The sequence below is a fragment of the Procambarus clarkii genome, chromosome 37, assembly GCF_040958095.1.
Source record: "Procambarus clarkii isolate CNS0578487 chromosome 37, FALCON_Pclarkii_2.0, whole genome shotgun sequence".
NCBI lineage: Eukaryota > Metazoa > Arthropoda > Malacostraca > Decapoda > Cambaridae > Procambarus > Procambarus clarkii.
The window spans coordinates 39933063-39955007 of record NC_091186.1 but is presented as its reverse complement, the minus strand read 5'-3'; the positions used below and the strand labels follow the sequence as shown (position 1 = coordinate 39955007).

General features: G+C 46.9%; 1 protein-coding gene across 1 annotated transcript in view; it reads right to left on the bottom strand.

The window, feature by feature from the left end:
* The window catches only part of LOC138372112 (tripartite motif-containing protein 59-like), an 85820-nt gene that overhangs the window by 29957 nt on the left and 33918 nt on the right, over positions 1-21945 (bottom strand). Inside the window, exon 3 of the mRNA XM_069337405.1 lies at positions 12083-13819. Coding sequence (XP_069193506.1) covers positions 13121-13819 — 699 coding nt within the window. The 3' untranslated portion in view covers positions 12083-13120. The remainder of the gene's footprint in view (positions 1-12082; positions 13820-21945) is intronic.

Genomic DNA, 21945 nt, shown 5'->3' with positions numbered 1-21945 from the left:
GGATAGCTTATTAACTAAGTCCACATTGTTTGTCAAGTGTGAGTTGGAAATAGTACCAACTATAGGGGACAAAACTTTGACTAACCACTTAGAGAGTTTATAAGCCGCCGAACCAATTGAACTAATAATCGGCCTTGCCGGATTATATGGCTTATGAGTTTTTATAAGACCATACATGTAAGGAAGAGAGGGGGATCGACTTGTTAGCCTAGATATCAACTCTTTATCGCCTTTACACACAGTTTTAAGAGTTTTGTTAAAATGTGCAATCACTTTTTCAATAGGATCTCTGTTAACCAATAGATAAGTATCCCTGTCTTCCAAGAGTAACTCCATTTTTCGGACATAGTCATCTTTATTCATAATAACTACTGCATTTGACTTATCAGCCTTGGTAATATGTAATGAACTATCTTTTTTGAGATTTTTGAACGCATGAACAAATCGACTTGGACAATTAGGAACAGAATTGTTAAGTAAAACGCCATACATCATACCTTTGCACACATTAATATCTTCAACTGAGACATTGCTATACTTTTCAAGATTGCTGAAACCTTTGGCAATATCTACATAATTGACTGTTCCGTTAGATGTGGCAAAGCTCAGGCCATATCCTAATGCAGTAATCGTGTCATTATCAAGCTGTCTATCCGAGAGGTTTATAACAAAATCCCGGTTGGAGTGTTTATTCCAGTCACTTTGTTGAATAAGTTTCTTTAATTTGAAATCAAGTTTAGTACTCACCTTTCTGCATTTGGTTCGGCGGCTTATAAACTCTCTAAGTGGTTAGTCAAAGTTTTGTCCCCTATAGTTGGTACTATTTCCAACTCACACTTGACAAACAATGTGGACTTAGTTAATAAGCTATCCACACTGAATTTAAATTTTGATTTTAAACTTATAAGTTTCGATGTAACCTCTTTATTCACTAAAGTTCCTGTTGATGATCTGTTAGAATTTCTACGTGAAGAACTGCCTAAATATAATTTGAGCTTGCAGACCAATAAAGTATTGGAACTTATTAAATTGTGTATAAAAGACAATTATTTTAGTTTTAATGGAAAATTTTTCAAACAAACATTTGGTATGGCGATGGGCAATCCCCTGTCCCCAGTTTTAAGCAATTTGTATATGGAATTCTTTGAAACAAAAATCTTATCCAGGATTATGCCGGCTAATGTGGTTTGGTATAGGTATGTTGATGATATTTTGTGCTTATGGCCGTGCAACAAAGACCAGATAGTTTTTCTTAATGAACTCAATTCTTTGGTACCTTCAATAAAATTCACTTGTGAGACTGAGGAGAATGGTACTCTTCCGTTTTTGGACATTATGATTCATAGTCGCTAGAAAGTTCAAATTTAATGTGTATAGGAAACCTACCAACGTGGGGTCGTATGTTCATTTTTATTCGAATCATCATAGTAAAGTTAAACAGGCAGTATTTTCAGGAATGTTTCTACGAGCTTTGAGGGTTTGCAGCCCTGAGTTTTTTGATGAAGAGATTGCTAAAATATATGAAATTGGGAAGAGTTTACAATATCCTAAGAGGGTTTTGGATTTCTCGTTTGTACAAGCCAAACGTACGTTTTATAATCACGTCCCTAAGGCGAAACCAAAAATTATTAACTCATTGGTGGTACCTTATGCGAGTGGACTTGAAAAATTGTCTCTGATTTTTAAGAAACTTAATATAAATTTGGTGTTCACTAATAGTACGATCAAATCCAATTTAATAAAAAACTCCCCTGATACAGCAGGTTGTGTGTATTCAATTCCCTGCAATGATTGTGATTCTGTGTACCTTGGACAAACAGGAAAGTCCTTACAATTGCGGTTGTCACAACATGCTTATAGTATTAGAACTGCCCAAACGTCTAATGCATTGTATCTACATACGAGTTTATGCGATCACAATATTAACTGGAATGGGGCAAAAAGCATTACCAATTGTGGGGATTTCGTGGAACGGAATTTGATTGAGTCTGCTCTAATCAGTGTCCAAATCTTCTTAATGTTAGTACTGGAATGTACAAACTTGATCCATTTTTAAGTTATAATATTGCACAACAGTTTAAGAAACAACTCTGATAGAGAGGCTTACAATGTCTCATTATAATTGTATATTCATATATTGTGTGTTCATGAGGCTTTTCTTTAATCTTTCATCCTTATTCTCTGACCGCTTAATCCTCTTTGACCATTTTAAGCTAAGCTATACCTGATTTTGGTTAATTACACCTGACCAACCCTAGGGATGGGTTGGTCAGGTGTCGGCCTATATATCCTCCCCCTTCTCCCCCTTCTCCCTTCTCCTTAGTCAGTCTGGTGTTGACAAAGGCTTTAACAAAGCCGAAACGTTCACCTCATTTCATATTTCTCTGTGGATTTTCCGCATAAAATGATCAGTGTTTTGTGATCGTCAATTGCATGCATATATATATATATATATATATATATATATATATATATATATATATATATATATATATATATATATATATATATATATATATATAAATTGTTGCAAGTCGAGCAACAAATATTTTACATTGAACAAGAAATGAGATTGGAAAAGCAGTATTGCCACTTCTGCAATACAGAAAAAAATAGACCCCAGTCACACCCGTGGGTAGTAATGGACCCCCATACCGACACTATGAGGGGTAGTGGACCCCATAATAATACTATGGGCGGTAGTGAATACTATACAAACACTATGGGTGGTAGTTGACTTCATAGCGACCCTGTGGGCGGTAGTGGACCCCCTGCCGACCCTGTGGGCGGCAGTGGATCCCCTACCGACGCTGTGGGCAGCAGTGGACCCCCTTACCAACCCTGTGGGCGGTAGTGGACCCCTACCGACCCTGTGGACGCCCTACCGACCCTGTGGGCAGTAGTGGACCCCATACCGACCCTGTGGGTGGCAGTGGACTCCATACCGACCCTGTGGGTGGCAGTGGACCCCATACCGACCCTGTGGGCGATAGTGAACCCCCTACCGACCCTGTGGGCGGCAGTTGACCCCCTACCAACCCTGTGGACAGTGGTGGACCCTTTACAGAACCTGTGGGCGGCAGTGGACCCTATATACTAATCCTGTGGGCAATACTGTACCCTATGCTCATCCTGTGGGTGGCAATGGATGCCATACACATCCAGTGGGTGTTATTGGACCCCATACTTATTGTGTAGGTGGTTGGAGCCCCATACCCATCCTGTGGGTGATAGTGGACGCCATACTCATCCTGTGGGTGGTATTGGACCCCATACCCATCCTGTGGGTGGTTGTGAACCCCATACCCATCCTGTCGGTGGTAGTGGACGCCATACACATCCAGTGGATGGTATTGGACCCCATACCCTTCCTGTGGGTGGAAGTGATCCCCAAGTTTGCAGTAGTTTACCCCATAAACATTCCAACATAACATCGTTTTCTGTTAGCGTTCCTACAAACATTCTTTAAAGATTTTTAAAGCGTAAACTATGGTATATAAAATTGATTAGTGAAGCACTGTTATTCTATGTAATAATTTGTAGTGCTTATTATAATTTACTAAGAACAACTAATATTTCTCAAAACAAAACTACGAGCCTTCAATAGTATGTAGCTGATCTGTAATATTCTAAGAGCATGAACAATAGTAGGTAAATTTCACAACCCTTGTGGGACCTGAAAACTACAATTTTCATTATAATTCAACCAATCACGACTATTCTGCTATCTACGTTGATGGACGGGTACTGTGAGACGTAAATCGGTACATGAGGAAGAGTTTGGGCCTTGGTAAAAAAGGTAACTGGAAATATATCACATATGTACTAAATCACATTCAACATATTGACTTTAAGCATTAAGTCATATATGTGCTGTCTTATGTGAGAACAGGTTGTACTGGCAGGGGGTTGGTGCTGGACCTGTAGCTCCAGCCCCCCTCTATACTGGCAGAGGGTTGGTGCTGGACCTGTAGCTCCAGCCCTCCTCTACTGGCAGAGGGTTGGTGCTGGACCTGTAGCTCCAGGCCTCTGTACTGGCAGGGGGTTGGTGCTGGACCTGTAGCTCCAGCCCCCCTCTACTGGCAGGGGGTGGGTGCTAGACCTGTAGATTCAGCCCCTATTTACTTGAAAGGGTTGGTGTTGGATCTGTAGCTCCAGCCCCCCTCAACTGGCAGGGGGTTGGTGCTGGACCTGTAGCTCCAGCCCCCTCTTTACTGGCAGGGGGTTGGTGCTGGACCTGTAGCTCCAGCCCCCCTCTACTGGCAGGAGGGTTGGTGCTGGATCTGTAGCTTCAGCCCCCCTCTTCTGGCAGAGGATTGGTGCTGGACCTGTAGCTCCAGCCCCCCTCTACTAGCAGGGGGTTGGAGCTGAACTTGTAGCTCCAGCCTCCCTCTACTGGCAGGGGGTTGATGCTGGACCTGTAGCTCCAGCCCCCCCTCTACTGGCAGGGGGTTGGTGCTGGACCTGTAGCTTTAGCCCCCTCTACAGGCAGGGGGTTGGTGCTGGACCTGTAGCTTTAGCCCCCCTCTACTGGCAGAGGGTTGGTGCTGCACCTGTAACTCCAGCCCCCCTCTACTGGCAGAGGGTTGGTGCTGGACCTGTAGCTCCAGCCCTCTCTACTGGCAGAGAGTTGGTGCTGGTTGATGGGGTTCTGGGAGTTCTTCTACTCCCCAAGCCCGGCCTGAGGCCAGGCTTGACTTGTGAGAGTTTGGTCCACTAGGCTGTTGCTTGGAGCGGCCCACAGGCCCACATACCCACCACAGCCCGGTTGGTCCGGCACTCCTTGGAGGAATAAATCTAGTTTCCTCTTGAAGATGTCCGCGGTTGTTCCGGCAATATTTCTTATGCTTGCTGGGAGGACGTTGAACAACCGCGGACCTCTGATGTTTATACAGTGTTCTCTGATTGCGCCTATGGCACCTCTGCTCTTCACTGGTTCTATTCTGCATTTTCTTCCATATCGTTCACTCCAGTACGTTGTTATTTTACTGTGTAGATTTGGTACTTGGCCCTCCAGTATCTTCCAGGTGTATATTATTTTATATCTCTCTCGTCTTCTTTCTAGTGAGTACATTTGGAGGGCTTTGAGACGATCCCAATAATTTAGGTACTTTATTGCGTCTATGCGTGCCGTATGTTCTCTGTATTCCCTCTATTTCAGCAATCTCTCCTGCTCTGAAGGGGAAAGTGAGTACTGAGCAGTACTCAAGATGGGACAACACAAGTGACTTGAAGAGTACAACCATTGTGATGGGATCCCTGGATTTGAAAGTTCTCGTAATCCATCCTATCATTTTTCTGGCTGTCGCAATATTTGCTTGGTTATGCTCCTTAAATGTTAGGTCGTCAGACATTATTATTCCCAAATCCTTTACATGCTGTTTTCCTACTATGGGCACATATGATTGTGTTTTGTACTCTGTATTATGTTTAAGGTCCTCATTTTTACCGCACCTGAGTACCTGGAATTTATCACTGTTAAACATCATGTTATTTTCTGATGCCCAGTCAAAAACTTTATGAATATCAGCTTGAAGTTTTTCAATGTCTTCAGCCGAGATAATTTTCATACTGATTTTTGTGTCATCTGCAAAGGATGATATGAAGCTGGGACTTGTATTTTTGTCTATATCTGATATGCGAATAAGGAAAAGCAGCGGTGCAAGGACTGTACCCTGAGGTACAGAGCTTTTAACTGCACTTGGACTAGATTTTATATGGTTGACCATTACTCGCTGAGTCCTGTTTGACAGAAAACCGAGTATCCAGCGTCCTATTTACCGGTTATTCCCATTGACTTCATTTTGCGTGCTATCACGCCATGGTCACATTTATCGAAAGCCTTTGCGAAGTCCATGTATATCACATCAGCATTCTGTTTTTCTTCTAATGCCTCAGTGACTTTGTCGTAGTGCTCAAGTAGCTGTGAGAGGCACGATCTTACCACTCGAAATCCATGTTGGCCTGGGTTGTGAAGGTCATTGGTCTCCATGAAATTGGTGACCTGACTCCTAATCACTCTCTCAAATACTTTTATGATGTGCGATGTTAGTGCAACTGGTCTATAATTCTTTGCCAATGCTTTGCTCCCTCCCTTGTGTAGAGGGGCTATGTCTGCTACTTTAAGTGCATCTGGTATCTCCCCCGTGTCCAAGCTCTTCCTCCGCACTATACTGAATGCCTGTGCTACTAGCACTTTGCATTTCTTTATAAATATTGAATTCCATGAGTCTGGACCTGGGGTCGAGTGCATGGGCATGTTTTCAATTTCTCTTTCAAAATTTAGTGCGCTCGTGTTGATATTCGTTATATTTACAGGGGTTTGAATATCTCGCATAAAGAAATTGTCTGGATCTTCCAATTTCATGTTGTTTATTGGAGTGCTAAACATGTCCTCATGCTGCTTTTTTAGGATTTCACAAATTTCTTTGTCATCCTCCGTGTATGAACCTTCACTTGTACGAATAGGTCCAATACTGGCAGTGGTTTTTGCTTTTGATTTCGCATATGTGAAGAAATATTTTGGATTTTTCTTTATTTCCTGAATTGCTTTCTGTTCTAACTGCCTTTCTTCAGTTTCATATGAGTGTTTAAATTTTCGCTCGATTTCTTCAATCTTCCTATTTAAATTATTCCTTCTTTGACAGGAAATTCGTGTCTGCATAAGCAGTTCCATTATTTTTTTCCTGCGTTTATAGTGTCATCTGCGTTCTCTTTCTACGTTGGATCTCTTTCTGGCTTTCCTCAAAGGAACATGTTTCAGACAGACTTGATACGCTTCCGAAGTCAGTTTTTCTATTCCTTCTGTAGGACTTGTATTACTTAGAACAGTTTCCCATGGAATGTTTGTAAGTTCCCTGTTTATTATCTCCCAGTCTATCCATTTATTATTAAAATTGAATTTACTGAATAGCCCCTCTCGCTTTATCAACGTTTTAGGTCTGTTCTGAGTATTGATGGTCGTTTGCACTTCAATGAGCTTGTGATGTGAGTATGTGGTATCTGATATCGTAATGTCTCTGATAATGTCTTCATTGTTCGTAAAGACCAGATCTAGAATATTTTCATTTCTCGTTGGCTCCGATATCTGCTGATTGAGTGAAAATTTGTCACAGAATCTAAGTAGTTCTCTACTCTGTGGTTGGTTAGGTCCTGATAGATTTCATGGTATAATATTATTATTTGCTATTTTCCACCTGAGACTAGGCAAGTTGAAGTCACCTAGGAAGATAATATCAGGTATCGGGTTCTCCAAATTATCAAGGCTATTCTCTATTTTGTTTATCTGTTCTGTGAATTCCTCAGCCGTTGCATCTGGCAGTTTGTATATTAGAATAATCACTAACTTTATTTTCTCTATTTTTAATCCCAGTACCTCTACCACCTCATTTGTAACATTTAGGAGCTCCGAGCATACAAGGTCTTCCCTAATATACAGACCCACTCCTCCATGTGACCTAATTTTCCTATCACACCTGTATAGGTTATATCCTGGAATCCAGATCTCACTGTCCAACAATTTCCCTGCATGGGTTTCTGTGAAAGCTCCAAATACTGCATTTGACTCCGTGAGGAGGCCATTTATGAACTGTACTTTGTTGTTTGTTCTTGTTTTCAGTCCTTGTATGTTGGCAAAGATGAATGAGGTTACTCTATTAGTGATAGTTTGAATGGGAGACTTTTTCGGCAAGCCCATTATGCGTGGACATAATGAGTTTGTTCTGACCAGTGCTGATTGTTGTAGGGCAGTTGCCTGTCGTAGTTGTAGTTCCCTTTCGGTGTGTAATTGTATCTGTAATTCTGGAATGTAAGTGGATCTGGCATCCAGTTCCATACACTCTCCATGCTCCTCCTTTTGAATTCTCTTTCGGTCTGGTAAAAATTTTTTTTATAGTTTCCTCCAAATTCATTATCCTGCTTGACACTCTTTATGTAGCGTTCCGTGCCTTTCACGTGAAAGTGTGAGCAGCTGAGGTCATAGCATTTTCTGTCCTCCAGTGAGGTTTGGCACATGTCAGGATGGAAAAACCTACATATTGATCCAAATCGACACTCGCCTTTCCTAAGCATATTTTAACACTTTTGGGATGTTGGTAACTGCATTCTAATCCTTTCTTATTACCAGCATATCTATGTCTGCATATGCCCTTTGCATAAAATTTGCATAAGTCTCTCCTTCTGTTCTGAATTGCTCTATCGGGAACCATCGTAGTGTCTGTACCTATCGAGCTGTCAGTGCTGTCTGTTACACTTTCTAGTTTACTGTCATCTACATCCGGGCCTACTGAGTCAGAGTTTACAACTTCCTGAGTTTCAGCCTCAGTTTCATCCTTTACTATAGCCTCCGCCCCTGGTATATTAGAATTGTTGTTGTTCCTTTCCCACTCCTTCTGGATGGCTGCTAGGCTTCCAGACTGGCTGGCTAGGCTTACAGGCTGGACCTGTAGCTCCAGCCCCCCTCTACTGGCAGAGGGTTGGTGCTGGACCTGTAGCTCCAGCCCCCCTCTACTGGCAGGGGGTTGGGGCTGGACCTGTAGCTCCAGCCCCCCTCTACTGGCAGAGGGTTGGTGCTGGACCTGTAGCTCCAGCCCTCTCTACTGGCAGAGAGTTGGTGGTGGACCTGTAGCTCCAGCCCCCTCTACAGGCAGGGGGTTTGTGCTGGACCTGTAGCTCCAGCCCCCCTCTACTGGCAGAGGGTTTACGCTGGACCTGTAGCTCCAGCTTTCCTCTACTGGCAGGGGGGTTGGTGCTGGACCTGTAGCTCCAGCCCCCCTCTACTGGCAGAGGGTTTACGCTGGACCTGTAGCTCCAGCTTTCCTCTACTGGCAAGGGGTTGGTGCTGGACCTATAGCTCCAGCTCCCCTCTACTGGCAGAGGGTTGGTGCTAGACCTGTAGCTCCAGCCCCCCCTCTAGTTGCAGAGGGTTGGTGCTGGACCTGTAGCTCCAGCCCCCCTCTACTGGCAAGGGGTTGGTGTTGGACCTGTAGCTCCAACCCCCTCTACTGGCAGAGAGTTGGTGCTGGACCTGTAGCTCCAGCCCCCTATACTGGCAGGGGGTTTGTGCTGGACCTGAAGCTCCAGCGCCCCTTCTACTGGCAGGGGATTGGTGCTGTTCCTGTAGCTCCAGCCCCCCTCTACTGGCAGGGGGTGGGTGCTAGACCTGTAGATTCAGCCCCCCCTCTACTGGCAAGGGGTTGGTGCTGGATTTGTAGCTCCAACCCCCCCTCTACTGGCAGGGGGTTGGTGCTGGACTTATAGCTCCAGCCTTCCTCTACTGACAAGGGGTTGCAGCTGGACCTGTAGCTCCAGCCCCCTCTCTACTGGCAGGGAGTTGGTGCTGGACCTTTAGCTCCAGCCTCACTTTACTGGCAAGGGGGTTGGTGCTGGACCTATAGCTCCAGCCCCCCTCTACTGGCAGGGGGTTGGTGCTGGACCTGTAGCTCCAGGCCCCCTCTACTGGCAGAGGGTTTACGCTAGACCTGTAGCTCCAGCTTTCCTCTACTGGCAGGGGGTTGGTGCTGGACCTGTAGCTCCAGCTCCCCTCTACTGGCAGAGGGTTGGTGCTAGACCTGTAGCTCCAGCCCCCCCTCTATTGGCAGAGAGTTGGTGCTGGACCTGTAGCTCCAGCCCCCCCTCTAGTGGCAGAGGGTTGGTGCTGGACCTGTAGCTCTAGCCCCCCTCTACTGGCAGGGGGTTGGTGCTGGACCTGTAGCTCCAGCCCCCCTCTACTGGCAGAGAGTTGGTGCTGGACCTGTAGCTCCAGCCCCCTATACTGGCAGGGGGTTGGTGCTGGACCTGTAGCTCCAGCCCCCCTCTACTAGCAGAGAGTTGGTGTTGGACCTGTAGCTCCAGCCCCCCCCTCTGCTGGCAGGGGGATTGGTGCTGGACCTGTAGCTCCAGCCCCCCTCCACTGGCAGGGGGGTTGGTGCTGGACCTGTAGCTCCAGCCCCCCCCCCCCTCTACTGGCAGGGGGTTTGAGCTGGACCTGTAGCTCCAGCCCCACTCTACTGGCTGGGGGTTTGTGCTGGACCTGAAGCTCCAGCCCCCTCTACTGGCAGGGAATTGGTGCTGTTCCTGTAGCTCCAGCCCCCCTCTACTGGCAGTGGGTTGGTGCTGGACCATTAGCTCCAGCCTCACTCTGCTGGCAGGGGGGTTGGTGCTGGACCTATAGCTCCAGCCCCCCTCTACTGGCAGGGGGTTGGTGCTGGACCAGTAGCTCCAGCCCCCCCTCTACTTGAAGGGGTTGGTGTTGGATCTGTAGCTCCAGCCCCCCCCCAACTGGCAGGGGGTTGGTGCTGGACCTGTAGCTCCAGCCCCCTCTCTACTGGCAGGGGTTTGGTGCTGGACCTGTAGCTTCAGCCCCCTCTACTTGCAGGGGTTGGTGCTGGACATATAGCTTCAGCCCTCTCAACAGGCAAGGGGGGTTGGTGCTGGACATATAGCTTCAGCCCTCTCTACAGGCAAGGGGGGTTGGAGCTGAACTTGTAGCTCCAGCCTCCCTCTACTGGCAGGGGATTGATGCTGGACCTGTAGCTCCAACCCTCCCCTCTACTGGCGTTGGTGCTGGACCTGTTGCTTCAGCGCCCCTCTACTGGCAGGGGGTTGGTGCTGGACCTGTAGCCCCAGCCCACCTCTACTGGCAGGGGGTTGGTGCTGGACCTGTAGCCCCAGCCCCCCTCTACTGGACGGGGTTGGTGCTGGACCTGTAGCCCCAGCTCCACTCTACTGGCAGGGGGTTGGTGCTGGACCTGAAACTCCAGCCCCCCTCTACTGGCAGGGAGTTGGTGTTGGATCCGTAGCCCCAGCCCCCCCCCTCTACTAGCAGGGGGTTGGTGCTGGACTTGAAGCTCCAGCCCCCCCCCCCCTCTACTGGCAGGGAGGTTTGTGCTAGACCTGTAGCTCCAGCCCCCCTCTACTGGCAGGGGGTTGGTGTTGGATCTGTAGACCCAGCCCCCCTCTACTGGCAGGGGGTTGGTGCTGGACCTGTAGCTCCAGCCCCCTTCTACTGGCAGGGAATGCTGCTGGACCTGTAGCTCCAGCTCCCCTCTACTGGCAGGGGGTTTATGCTGAACCTGTAGCTCCAGCCCCCTTTCTACTGGCAGGGGGGTTGGGGATGGCCCTTTTGTTCCAGCCCCCACTCTACTGGCAGGGGTTGCTGCTGGACCTGTAGCTCCAGCTCCCCCCTCTACTGGCAAGGAGTTGCTGCTGGATTTGTAGCTTCAGTCCCCAATCTACTGGCAGGGGGTTCGTGCTGGACCAGTAGCTCCAGCCCCCTATACTGGCAGGGGGTTGGTGCTGGACCTGAGCTCCAGCCCCACCTCTACTGGCTAGGGGTGGGTGCTGGATTTGTAGCTACAGCCCCTCTACTGGCAGGGGGTTGGTGCTGGACCTGTAGCTCCAGCCCCCCCCCCTCTACTGGCAGGAGGTTGGTGCTGATCCTGTAGCTTCAGCCCCCCTTTACTGGCAGGGGGTTGGTGCTGGATCTGATGCTCCAGCTCCCCCCTCTACTGGCAGGGGGTTGGTTCTAGACCTGTAGCTCCAGCCCCCCTCTACTGCCAGGGGGTTGGTGCTGGACCTGTAGCTCCAGCCCCCCTCTACTGCCAGGGGGGTTGGTGTTGGACCTGTAGCTCCAGCCTCCCTCTACTGGCAAGGGGTTGGTGCTGGCATTGTTTGGGAGTTTATTAGCAGTTTGAAGGCTTCAGTCTCTTCGAACCCTGCAGTGGTCTGTTTTGGTTCACTGTCTTCCTGGATGCTTTCCCAGTAGGTTGGTGGAGTGTCACCCGCTCTCTGCGCCTCTGTGACGGGGGCCAGGATCCCGGGTTCAATAGAGGATCACAGGTTCAATCACCATGCAGGCCAGAAATGGATCCCATGTTTCCTTTCACCTGATGTCCCTGTTCACCTACCAGAATATATTTATCCAGGAGTTAGACAACTATTTTAGATTGTATGTTAAGGAAAGTCTATAATAAATAAATAGAAGAACAAACCTAAGAACAATAAACCTAAGAACAGGCTTCCTTTCCTCAAAACGCAACTCAATATCTTGTAATATGACCTAGGAGAGAAATAAAAAACTTACTGTTAATTTCTTCTGAGTGATCTCTCCAGTGATTTCCCGAACTTTTTTCATGATGCTGGAGGCTGAGTCTCCCAGGTGTACGGGGTCAGCTGTGGTACCTGTCTCTGTGGTCATCATCTCCAGGGCCTCCCAGATGGTCTCCTGCACCTGTCATTACCAACACAAACATTAATGGTGGAGGCTGAGTCTCCCAGGTGTACGGGGTCAGCTGTGGCACCTGTCTCTGTGGTCATCATCTCCAGGGCCTCCCTGATGGTCTCCTGCACCTGTCATTACCAACACAAACATTAATACTGGAGGCTGAGTCTCCCAGGTGTACGGGGTCAGCTGTGGCACCTGTCTGTGGTCATCATCTCCAGGGCCTCCCTGATGGTCTCCTGCACCTGTCATTACCAACACAAACATTAATGTGGAACCTGGACTATAATGAAGCATCTGGCTCTGAGTAAAGTAACTGGACTATAATGAAGCATCAGGCTCTGAGTAAAGTAACTGGACTATAATGAAGCATCAGGCTCCAAGTAAAGTAACTGGACTACAATGAAGCATCAGGCTCTGAGTAAAGTAACAGGACTATAATGAAGCATTAGGCACTGAGTAAAGTAACTGGACTATAATGAAGCATCAGGCTCTGAGTAAAGTAACTGGACTATAATGAAGCATCAGGCTCTGAGTAAAGTAACTGGACTATAATGAAGCATTTGGCTCTGAGTAAAGTAACTGGACTATAATGAAGCATCAGGCTCTGAGTAAAGTAATGGGACTACAATGAAGCATCAGACTGAGTAAAGTAACTGGACTATAATGAAGCATCAGACTGAGTAAAGTAATTTGACAATATAAGTAATGTTTCTCTACGCTGACCACAGTGTAGAGAAACACCAAGATTACAATTGACTTTATTAATAAAAATGTTTCAGGCATTAGAGCAAAATGTTTCCTATATATAAAGTCTACTCTCATCTTGATGTGTCTCCATGTCAAAAGTGTTTATATAGAGGCAAAACTACACTCAGTTGGGTGAGAACAATGTGACCTTCAGCAGCGTACCTTCACTGAGGTGTGGACAGTCTTGACATCTGGGAAGAGTTCCTGGCACTTCTGGAGCCAATCTTCTACCTTCATCTTGCACTCATGAGCTGTGTCTATGGTTGTGTCAACTTCCTGTGCTGTGTTGACTGTGTCGAGGCTCCCCACCATGACCTGCAGCTGAGTCTTCCCTTCCTCTCCTTGTGTTGTTATATCCACCACACTGGTATCCTCCAGTTCCAAGAGCTTCATTGCTGACTTGTTCTGCTCTACCAGAGCATAGAGTCTGTCCTGGAGCTGGAGGTGGTGAGTCTTCCAGTCCCCCAGCTGCCCCCGGTACCACCCCAGCTGGGACAGTACCTCTTCACAGCTAGTAATGAGGATGCTGATGATGCTCTTCTGCTCCTGCACCAGGGAACGTAACGTCTTACTGATGCCTCTTGCAGGAGCTTTAATGGATTTTCCTGGTACATCCTCGATACCTTTTAGTTTTCTGATAAGGGCCTCCATACCATAATTAATTGAGAACTGAGTAGCAGCTGTGGCAGCATGTTGGGCATGGCACCTGGGGCAGGTCAGCTGCCCATTCTTGATAGCATTGTCAATACACTGGGAGCAGAATGTGTGTCCGCAAGGCAGTGTGCGAGGCCGTAGCAGATTGTCTTCATAATTGTTAAAACACAGTGAACATTCCTCTGGGTGAACATCCTGTGGAAAAAAATATTTGGTTAAGCTAGAAGAATTTAGAACAAAAAGTAATATTACAGTACTGTACTGTATTTACCGATACAAATTACATAATATTTACATAATTTCTTTGTACAGAGGAGCCTCGGTATTTGCACTGCTCATAATTCACACTTTTCGGTATTCAGACGCTGTGTTCATGTTCGGTATTCGTCTGTTTGCTCGGCACTCAGATGTAAACACGGGTCCCTGATGCATCAGTTTCACCATAGCTGTTGTTCAGTGCACAACCTACTACACTTTTCTCTTGGATATTTTTTATATTCTTATTATAAATAAGTCACCATGACACCTATGAAAGTTTGTGATATGAGCCTAACAAAAAGAAAAATGGTTAGAATCACAATACAGATGAAGAAAGAACTCACAGCTAAATATGAGAGTGGTACCTGAGTGTCAGCTCTTGTTACAGAGTTTGGTATGCCTAAATCTAGTTCTCTATTAAAAGAAATGTGTGCAAAATGAGGGAAAGTGTAAACCTTTTCTTGAAATTATCACCTTGAAAAACTGTGTTACAAATCTGTTGAATGACAATGCTATGTCTCACTTTAAAAACATTTTAATGCACAGGCAAAAACAATCATCCTTGGACAAGTTTCTTGTATGGAAAGCATTCAGTGAGTGTAATGAGGGAAACAGAAAAGAGAAAGAACATCAGAAGTACAACTTCCAGAAGTTTTAATGTTAGGGGACTCCCCTGCCAAAGAACATCTCTCTTCCTCTGCCTCACTAGTTTCCACATATGCCATCAACTCTCCGAAGTACAGGTAAAGTGTAGTGTGTTAGCATTTATTCCATTTAATTATTGTATAACCATACAGTATTTATTTTTGTGGTTTGGAACTGATTAATCCAATTTACATTATTCCTTACTAGCTGTACTTGGCCACGCGTTGCTGTGGCTCAACAACGCATGTGCGATCTTGAGCCACAGCAACTTTTCCCTGTCTCCCAGTCCTCCCCACCATTCCCCAGTCTCCTCATCCTCCCAACCATTCCCCACTACATCATCCCCTCGTCCTCCAAACCATCTCTCACTCCCCCGTCAACTCATCCTCCCTACCATTCCCCCCCTCCACAGTCCCCTCATCCTCTTCACCATCACCAACTCCCCTGTACCCTTGTCCTCCCCACCATTCTCCATTCCCCAGTTCCCTCGGCCCCACCATCCCCAACTCCCCAGACTAAAGAGCCTAAAACTGTATTCCCTTGAGCGCAGGCAGGAGAGGTCCATAATAAATTACACGTGGAAAATATTAGAGGGGCTGGTCCCAAACCTGCACACAGAAATAACATCACATGAGACCAGAAGACATGGCAGGATGTGCAGAATACCCCCGTTGAAAAGCAGAGGTGCAACAGGTACTCTGAGAGAGAACTCTATCAACATCAGAGGCCCGAGACTGTTCAACACGCTTCCACTACACATAAGGGGCATAACTGGCAAACCCCTCACAGTGTTCAAGAGAGAACTGGATAAGCACCTCCAAAGGATACCTGATCAACCAGGCTGTGACTCATACATCAGACTGCGAGCAGCCACGTCCAACAGCCTGGTTGATCAGTCCGGCAACCAGGAGGCCTGGTCAACGACCGGGCCGCGGGGACGCTAAGCCCCGGAAGCACCTCAAGGTAACCCCCATCTCCTCGTCCTTCCCACCATTACCCCCCCTCCTCTGTCTCCCTCACCATCCCCCCACTCCCGTCACCTCGTCCTCCCCATCATTCCCCACCTCCGTCCCCTCGTCCTCTCCACCATTCCCTACTCCCTCATCCGATACATTCCCAAATGATCTGATGTTCCCATTAGAAAATTGGAAACATCACATGATCTGATGTTCCCATCACTGAAATATAAGAAAAGCAGTTAAAAAAATGAAAAAAATTAAAAAAATTCTATACAGTACTCACAAAATTTACGGTATGATAAAAACACAGCTCAATTCCAACTCCATGTCACACAAAATAATTACTGTAGACACTCGATTATCCGGGATTCGAATATCCGGAAAACCCCCTTATACGGCCAAAATCGTGACCGGATAAAGTTCTCAAGATCCAGCCAAAATGTCCTTAGGAGCCGGAAAATCTGGGCCAGTTAATAACTTGCTTCCTATGTTACAATATCCGGACAGTCAGCCGGACAACGAGTGAATTGTTCGGATATGAAAGCCAGGCCGCGGGCCGTACCGTATTAATCCCGTATGGCTGTGGCTTGAGGCGCATGGTGTAGGCGGGGGTGGGGTGGGTAGGATGTGTTAGGAGAGAGAGGAGCGTTGGGAGGGACCACCTGGGGGGATAAGGGAGATGTGGAGCGGCCTATACACTACAGTACAGTAATTACCATTAATTTTAGAACAATTCATCATAGCCAAAATCAAAAGAAATACTAAATATTTATATCTTTCCAGTGTTCCGACACCAATTTTCATGTGACGTCTTTCATTTTGGCACCAAATTGTGTGCAATCTAAAGGCGCTCATTTTGAAACCACACCCAGATTGATCAGTTAAAATTTTAATTTTTAACAAATATTTTAATAGATGATTCTGACCACATCATCCGAGACGGCCCAGGAGAAAAACGGATGTCACTGGAAAGCGACATCGGAGTGCAAAAGTGATAATTATTAATACACTCACCAACACATGTTAATGACAACTGTTATGAGCCACCAGTCCCTCATAATATCCACCCCACCCAGTATGAGAGTTATAGTATTCCATACTTATACCATGTTTGGACTGCCTTATAACCCATTAATATGCAATACAGCATGTGTAGTTAGGTAGGTAGTACTGAATTTATAAGTGTTTCAGGCTCTCCAGACAACAGTATCAACAAAAACTCCATGATTTGCTCATCATCAGCTCTACTGAACTGCCTGAAGAACAAGAAGGTCAAAACTGTTCAAGTGTAGCCCATCAACTGATTACATCAGAGATAAACTTTAATGATACTATTAAATCTATCAGAATAGATAAAAACAATCACCACAGCACCAGGCAGATGCTCACTAAACTAGCTTATCCAATGACAAGTAAGACCTCATTCAATCAGCTACAAATATAAAACCAATCTTTATATTAACCCTTAACATGCTCGGGGTCTAATATCCTGCCATCCCCACAGGTGCATGTCATTTTGAAAAAAAAAAAATTTTTTTTTTTTTTTTGCTAATCTGTTAAGTTCTGTTCACTGATCACGGGAAAAATAAAAAAAAAATTCTATTGTACTTACTTTTGTTGCAATAGAGCCGGAAAGCTCAGTGATGACGTCACAATCTGCATGTTCGCTCATGCAGTACACGCCCCAGAGGTGTTGCGCGCGGTCCTCAAACAGCCAGAGTTGCCACAAATATATTTTCGCGCTATTTATTTACAATGTCTAGGCGCATTTTATCCAATTTTTTTCACTAATTGTGTTTCAAATACTGTTTGAACATATTTTGTATCAATAATTGTTGCATATTTGAGTATACACAGGCGCACACAAATGTTTTCAATTACGGCAATATAATATGTCATTACAGTCTATTATATTGTATGTTCTGCTTATATTTGTATATATTTACACACACGCACACGCTATCTGCTTATATGTTTACATATTTACACACTCGCACACGCTATACACACTTTGAAGCACACTTAGAAGTTTTCTAGACTGTGGTAGTCATTGAAGCAGTCGACAGCACATAATGGGATACCACACGTTTCACACCATGTTTGCACAAGCTTCCGTTTCTTGTCTCTACGTGTCGTTGTTTTACACACCAAGCAATCACGTTGGGCTATTGCACGCTTCACACCAGGTGGCAAATACTTGAGTCTGTGTGCTAGGAAGCCTTCAGTGTGAGCGAGGCGTGGAGTACCAGCATACTGCAACAGTGGGTTTATGATGGGCCGCTGAATACCTGGGACATCTTTTGCAAACTTTCCTAATAACTGTATTGCAGTATCAAATACAAAGTCACGGAAAGTGGGCTTACGTCCAGTTCTCACAAGGTACATGTTGAAACAGTTCAGCATGCTCATGTCCACAAGATGGAAGAACACGTTTTTCGTCCACCTACATGTCTTCCGCACACACTCTGCAGTGCCAATCATCATGTCTGATTTATCAATCAACTGCATGTTGATATTATAGTCTAAAACACAGTCTGGCTTATATAGTGGTGCATTTGTTTTATGGTTCACTTTCCCACTGTTCACCATTGTTCCATCATGAATTGTTGTCAACAAGTTCACCTCTCTTTTGTCTTTCCACCGAACTGACAGAATGTTATCACTTTTCCTTCTCTGACACTCACCAACTGCAATGTCGTTGTCAAACACAGGCATTTCCCTTCGTTGTGGCTTTACTGTACCAACCAATCCGGTTTTATTTTCTAGCAAGAACCGAGCTAGCAAGGGACTTGTATAGTAATTATCTGTGTATAAAATGTGTCCCTTGTTCATCCACGGAGCCATGATGGTCTTCACTACACTCCCCGAGAATCCATGTTCGTCGTTACCGGGAATGTCTACATCACTAGCCGAGTACAGAATCATGTGTAACACGTATCCTGTGTCACAATCACAAAGAACAAAAAAATTCAGGCCAAATCGGTTTCGTTTTGAGGGAATGTACTGTTTGAATGGAACACGTCCCTTGAAAAGTACAAGAGATTCATCAACCACCAGCTTCTGTGCTGGTACGTAAAAATCTCTGAATTTTCCAATAACATCGTTTATGTAGTACCTCACTCGCCACAGTCTATCATCAGGTGTTCGGTCCTGAACACTTCCAAAATGTAGACACCTGAGGAGTATCTGAAACCTGTCTCGTGTCATATATTTCCCGAATAAAGGTGTTGGTATTGTCTTGTCCTTGCTCCAATAGTCACTTATTGCATGTTTGTGACAGTGCTTCATCAACAAACAGAGTGCCAAAAACACATACATTTCCGCAACTGTGGTATTTTTCCAACGCTGCTGTCGTGAAGATTCTGTGATTTCCCTCTCAATCAGGTAAGCAGCATGCAGGTTCGTTTGGTGTACAATGTATTCCATGAGTGGTTCATCATAGAATGCTGTAAAATATTCCATCTCAGCCATGTCCTCACCTTGATTAGGGAAAAGGTTTGTAATCCCTACATCTTTATCGTCAAAGTGAGGAATATTAGGAATAAAATCGTCACCATCACTCCACTCAAGTACACCAGACGTCCTGCGAGATGCAGAGGAAAGACGGCGAGGAAGCGATGCATACCGGCGACCAGGAGCTGAATACCGTCTGCGAGAAGCACGGCGGCTACGTGAACGTGAGGTGGGTGCACGTGAACACGAGGGTCTTGGTCCCTCATGTGGTGCCATGCGGTGGCGCTTGGCTGGGCGAGATGCTGCTGACGCGACAATTTCTCGCCCAGTTACAACACTGGTACCAGCCACAGGCTCAATAAAACTATGATCTGAGTCACTAAACCCAGAAAAGGAGTCACCTCCCTCTGACTCGTCACCCTCAAACAGAAAATATCCACAGGAACTGTGAGGTCGTGGTAGAATTGGGGTAGAAACTGGCCGAGGAGGCATGGGTGAGCGTAGAGGCCTCGCCATGGCATGGCGAGCATTGTCACTCTCACTGCTGCTGCTACTATCACCTGACAACTGTGTATAATCCTCATCGTTGTCTGAATCATCAAACACACTTTCTTCACCTTCAGAGAATAATTCGTGGGCTATTTGCTCCGGGGTGAGGGATTGAGTGGTGCGTGCCCGTGAGGCGTTTGACCGTGCGCTCGCCATGGTGACACTCGCCAGGCCTCCCATGCCTTCGGTTCGTGAGCGGGAATTTTTTTCAAAATGGCCGCTGTTTACTAGAGCCCCTGGGCAGCGTATGGGACCCCCAGCTACACCGCGGGCCTTTCAAATCGTGCGCGGTACCCATAATCGTCATATAACGTGAAGCGCAGTTGACTGGTAAAACGATTTATACTTCATATGACGTGATGCGCACTTTAAGGGTTAATGAGTGTCTTACCAAGCAGCGTTGATCCTCCTCTACAGACTGCATCATATTCACAAACAAAACCCAAATCTTATCAAGCAGTGCTAGCTCAGGAATGGAACTAAGAAAGTTCATTGCTAAGAAAGAACAGCAAAAGACATGAAATCAAAAGTGTCCAACAATTACTAACTTTCTTTGTTGATTGTGACATAACTAGAAGTCAGTGAACTTCCAATGTCATTGCTGAGAGTAACACATGAGTGATCAGGCCTTACCTAGCCTAACCATATCTAAATTTTGGCTTTTTTATATTTGTATATTAATTACTAAATGCTTCTTTTCTGGGGGGAGCCCCGTCGGCTCCTCGGAGCTTTACCAGCTGATATGCTAATGTCAAACTTTGGCATCAGTCATGTGTATGGAGTTCAAGGGCCTACCAGGGACCACGGCCAGAACCTGGCCCCCTCAGAGAGGCAAGGGGAGCAATGGCCTATAGAAACCCCCGTGTGGTTGGAAGCATTCTATGTCTGCCATCGACCAGGTCAAGCATCCAGAAAGGTAAGCATTCCAAAACAAACCCCTATTCTGGTGAAAATTGCTACCTAAAGCCGAACTAGTGGATAGAACTCTTCAACAGAAAACAAGGAAACTAGTATGACGTCATACGTCACCGTGCCGCTGTCTGCGCAGCTCCCCCCTCCCCGGGAGGGGGAAGGGGGAGCCCCAGACCTCCCACGCCGGCTATCCACCCATCACTTCTTCGGCTGATGCTATAGGCAACGGTTATGTGCTCCGGCTCCAGTGGTTGTTTCAGCACTGTACCTAGAGTGTGGTGTCTGTTTTCTAGGTGGTGCGTGAGCCGGGAGTGATTCTCCAGTACTCGGGCTGCATGCGCCTAAGGTTCCCTTCCCTAGGTGCCCTGTAAGTACTGCCCTTGGGGCTTGGGGCCACCTTCCACAAGTTCCTTGTGTCCTGCCCCTGCTTGGCCGTTTACTGCTTGGTTTTCGGCCGCTCTTTGTGTGCTCGGGTGTTCTGTCTCCCTTGTTCGCCTTAGAGTAAGGGGCAGTTTTTGCACTGGTGGGGCGCAGGGTACTGTGCAGCTTGTCTTTACCAATCATAGCGGCCGGCTCTGTTCCACTTGGGTACGCTGTCCTCTTGCAGGGTTTTCTTTTTCTTTTTGTTTATCTACCTGGTGAGGGGGGGGGGGTCTGCCTTCGTTCTTGCCCCTTGTGTCCCTTGTGTTCTGAGTATTTTCTGGTGGTACCCCCTGCTAGGTCCCCGTGAGTATACACGTCCCGGGGGTTCAGCTCTTAGAAAGTTGTTTGGTAGCTTTGGGTGCCGGTTAGCAGTACCCTGCCTGGGATTACCTGAGCGCGAGTCCTCTTATAGTAAACGCTCGGGACCATGGGAAACCCCTGGGGGCGCGCGGGTCCGATGGATGTGACCCCAGAGTCCCCTCCCTCGCTTCCAGCGAGTTTGAGGGTTGCTCTCACCCTTTGTCTCTGGGTGACCCTCTGTTTTGCCTCCGTCTGCTGCCTGTGGGGTCGGTGACACCTTCGACCCGGAGTCCTGCGAGTTTGGTTGCTCGTATTGGCTTGGTTACCCAGTTGTGCTAACGAAGCGGGTGCAGGCAGCAGGGGCGTTGCACTTGAGCCTTGGTGGTGGCAACGTTCTCGTGGTTTCCTCCCCGGGAGCCCCGGGGCTGCCCCGTTGTAGTTCGTTTTGGGACTTGGGGGTGTTGGTTGCTTCGGTTCCATCCACGCCTCCTTGTCTTTCCCCTGGATCACCCTTCCTGCCTGCATCCGGTTCCTTACCATCTGTAGGTTCGGGGCGGGGTTTTTGGTGGTGTTGAGGCTCGGGCAGTCTCGGGGAATTCCCCTTCCGGGGTAGTGACGGGGGCATTTGAGCCTGTTCCTCCAGCCGTGTTGTATGAGTCTGCCAGTGGGTTCCCTTCCTTAGTGTTTTCACGGCTGCCCCGGTTTTCTGGTACGGCCGGGGCTTTGGGGGAACGGTTCGGCCCCGGGGCCTGTCGTGTCGGTTCCCGGGGCTGGGGAGGGGCTGCTTGGGGGGCCTTGGCCCCGTTGGACCCCGTGGGGTTT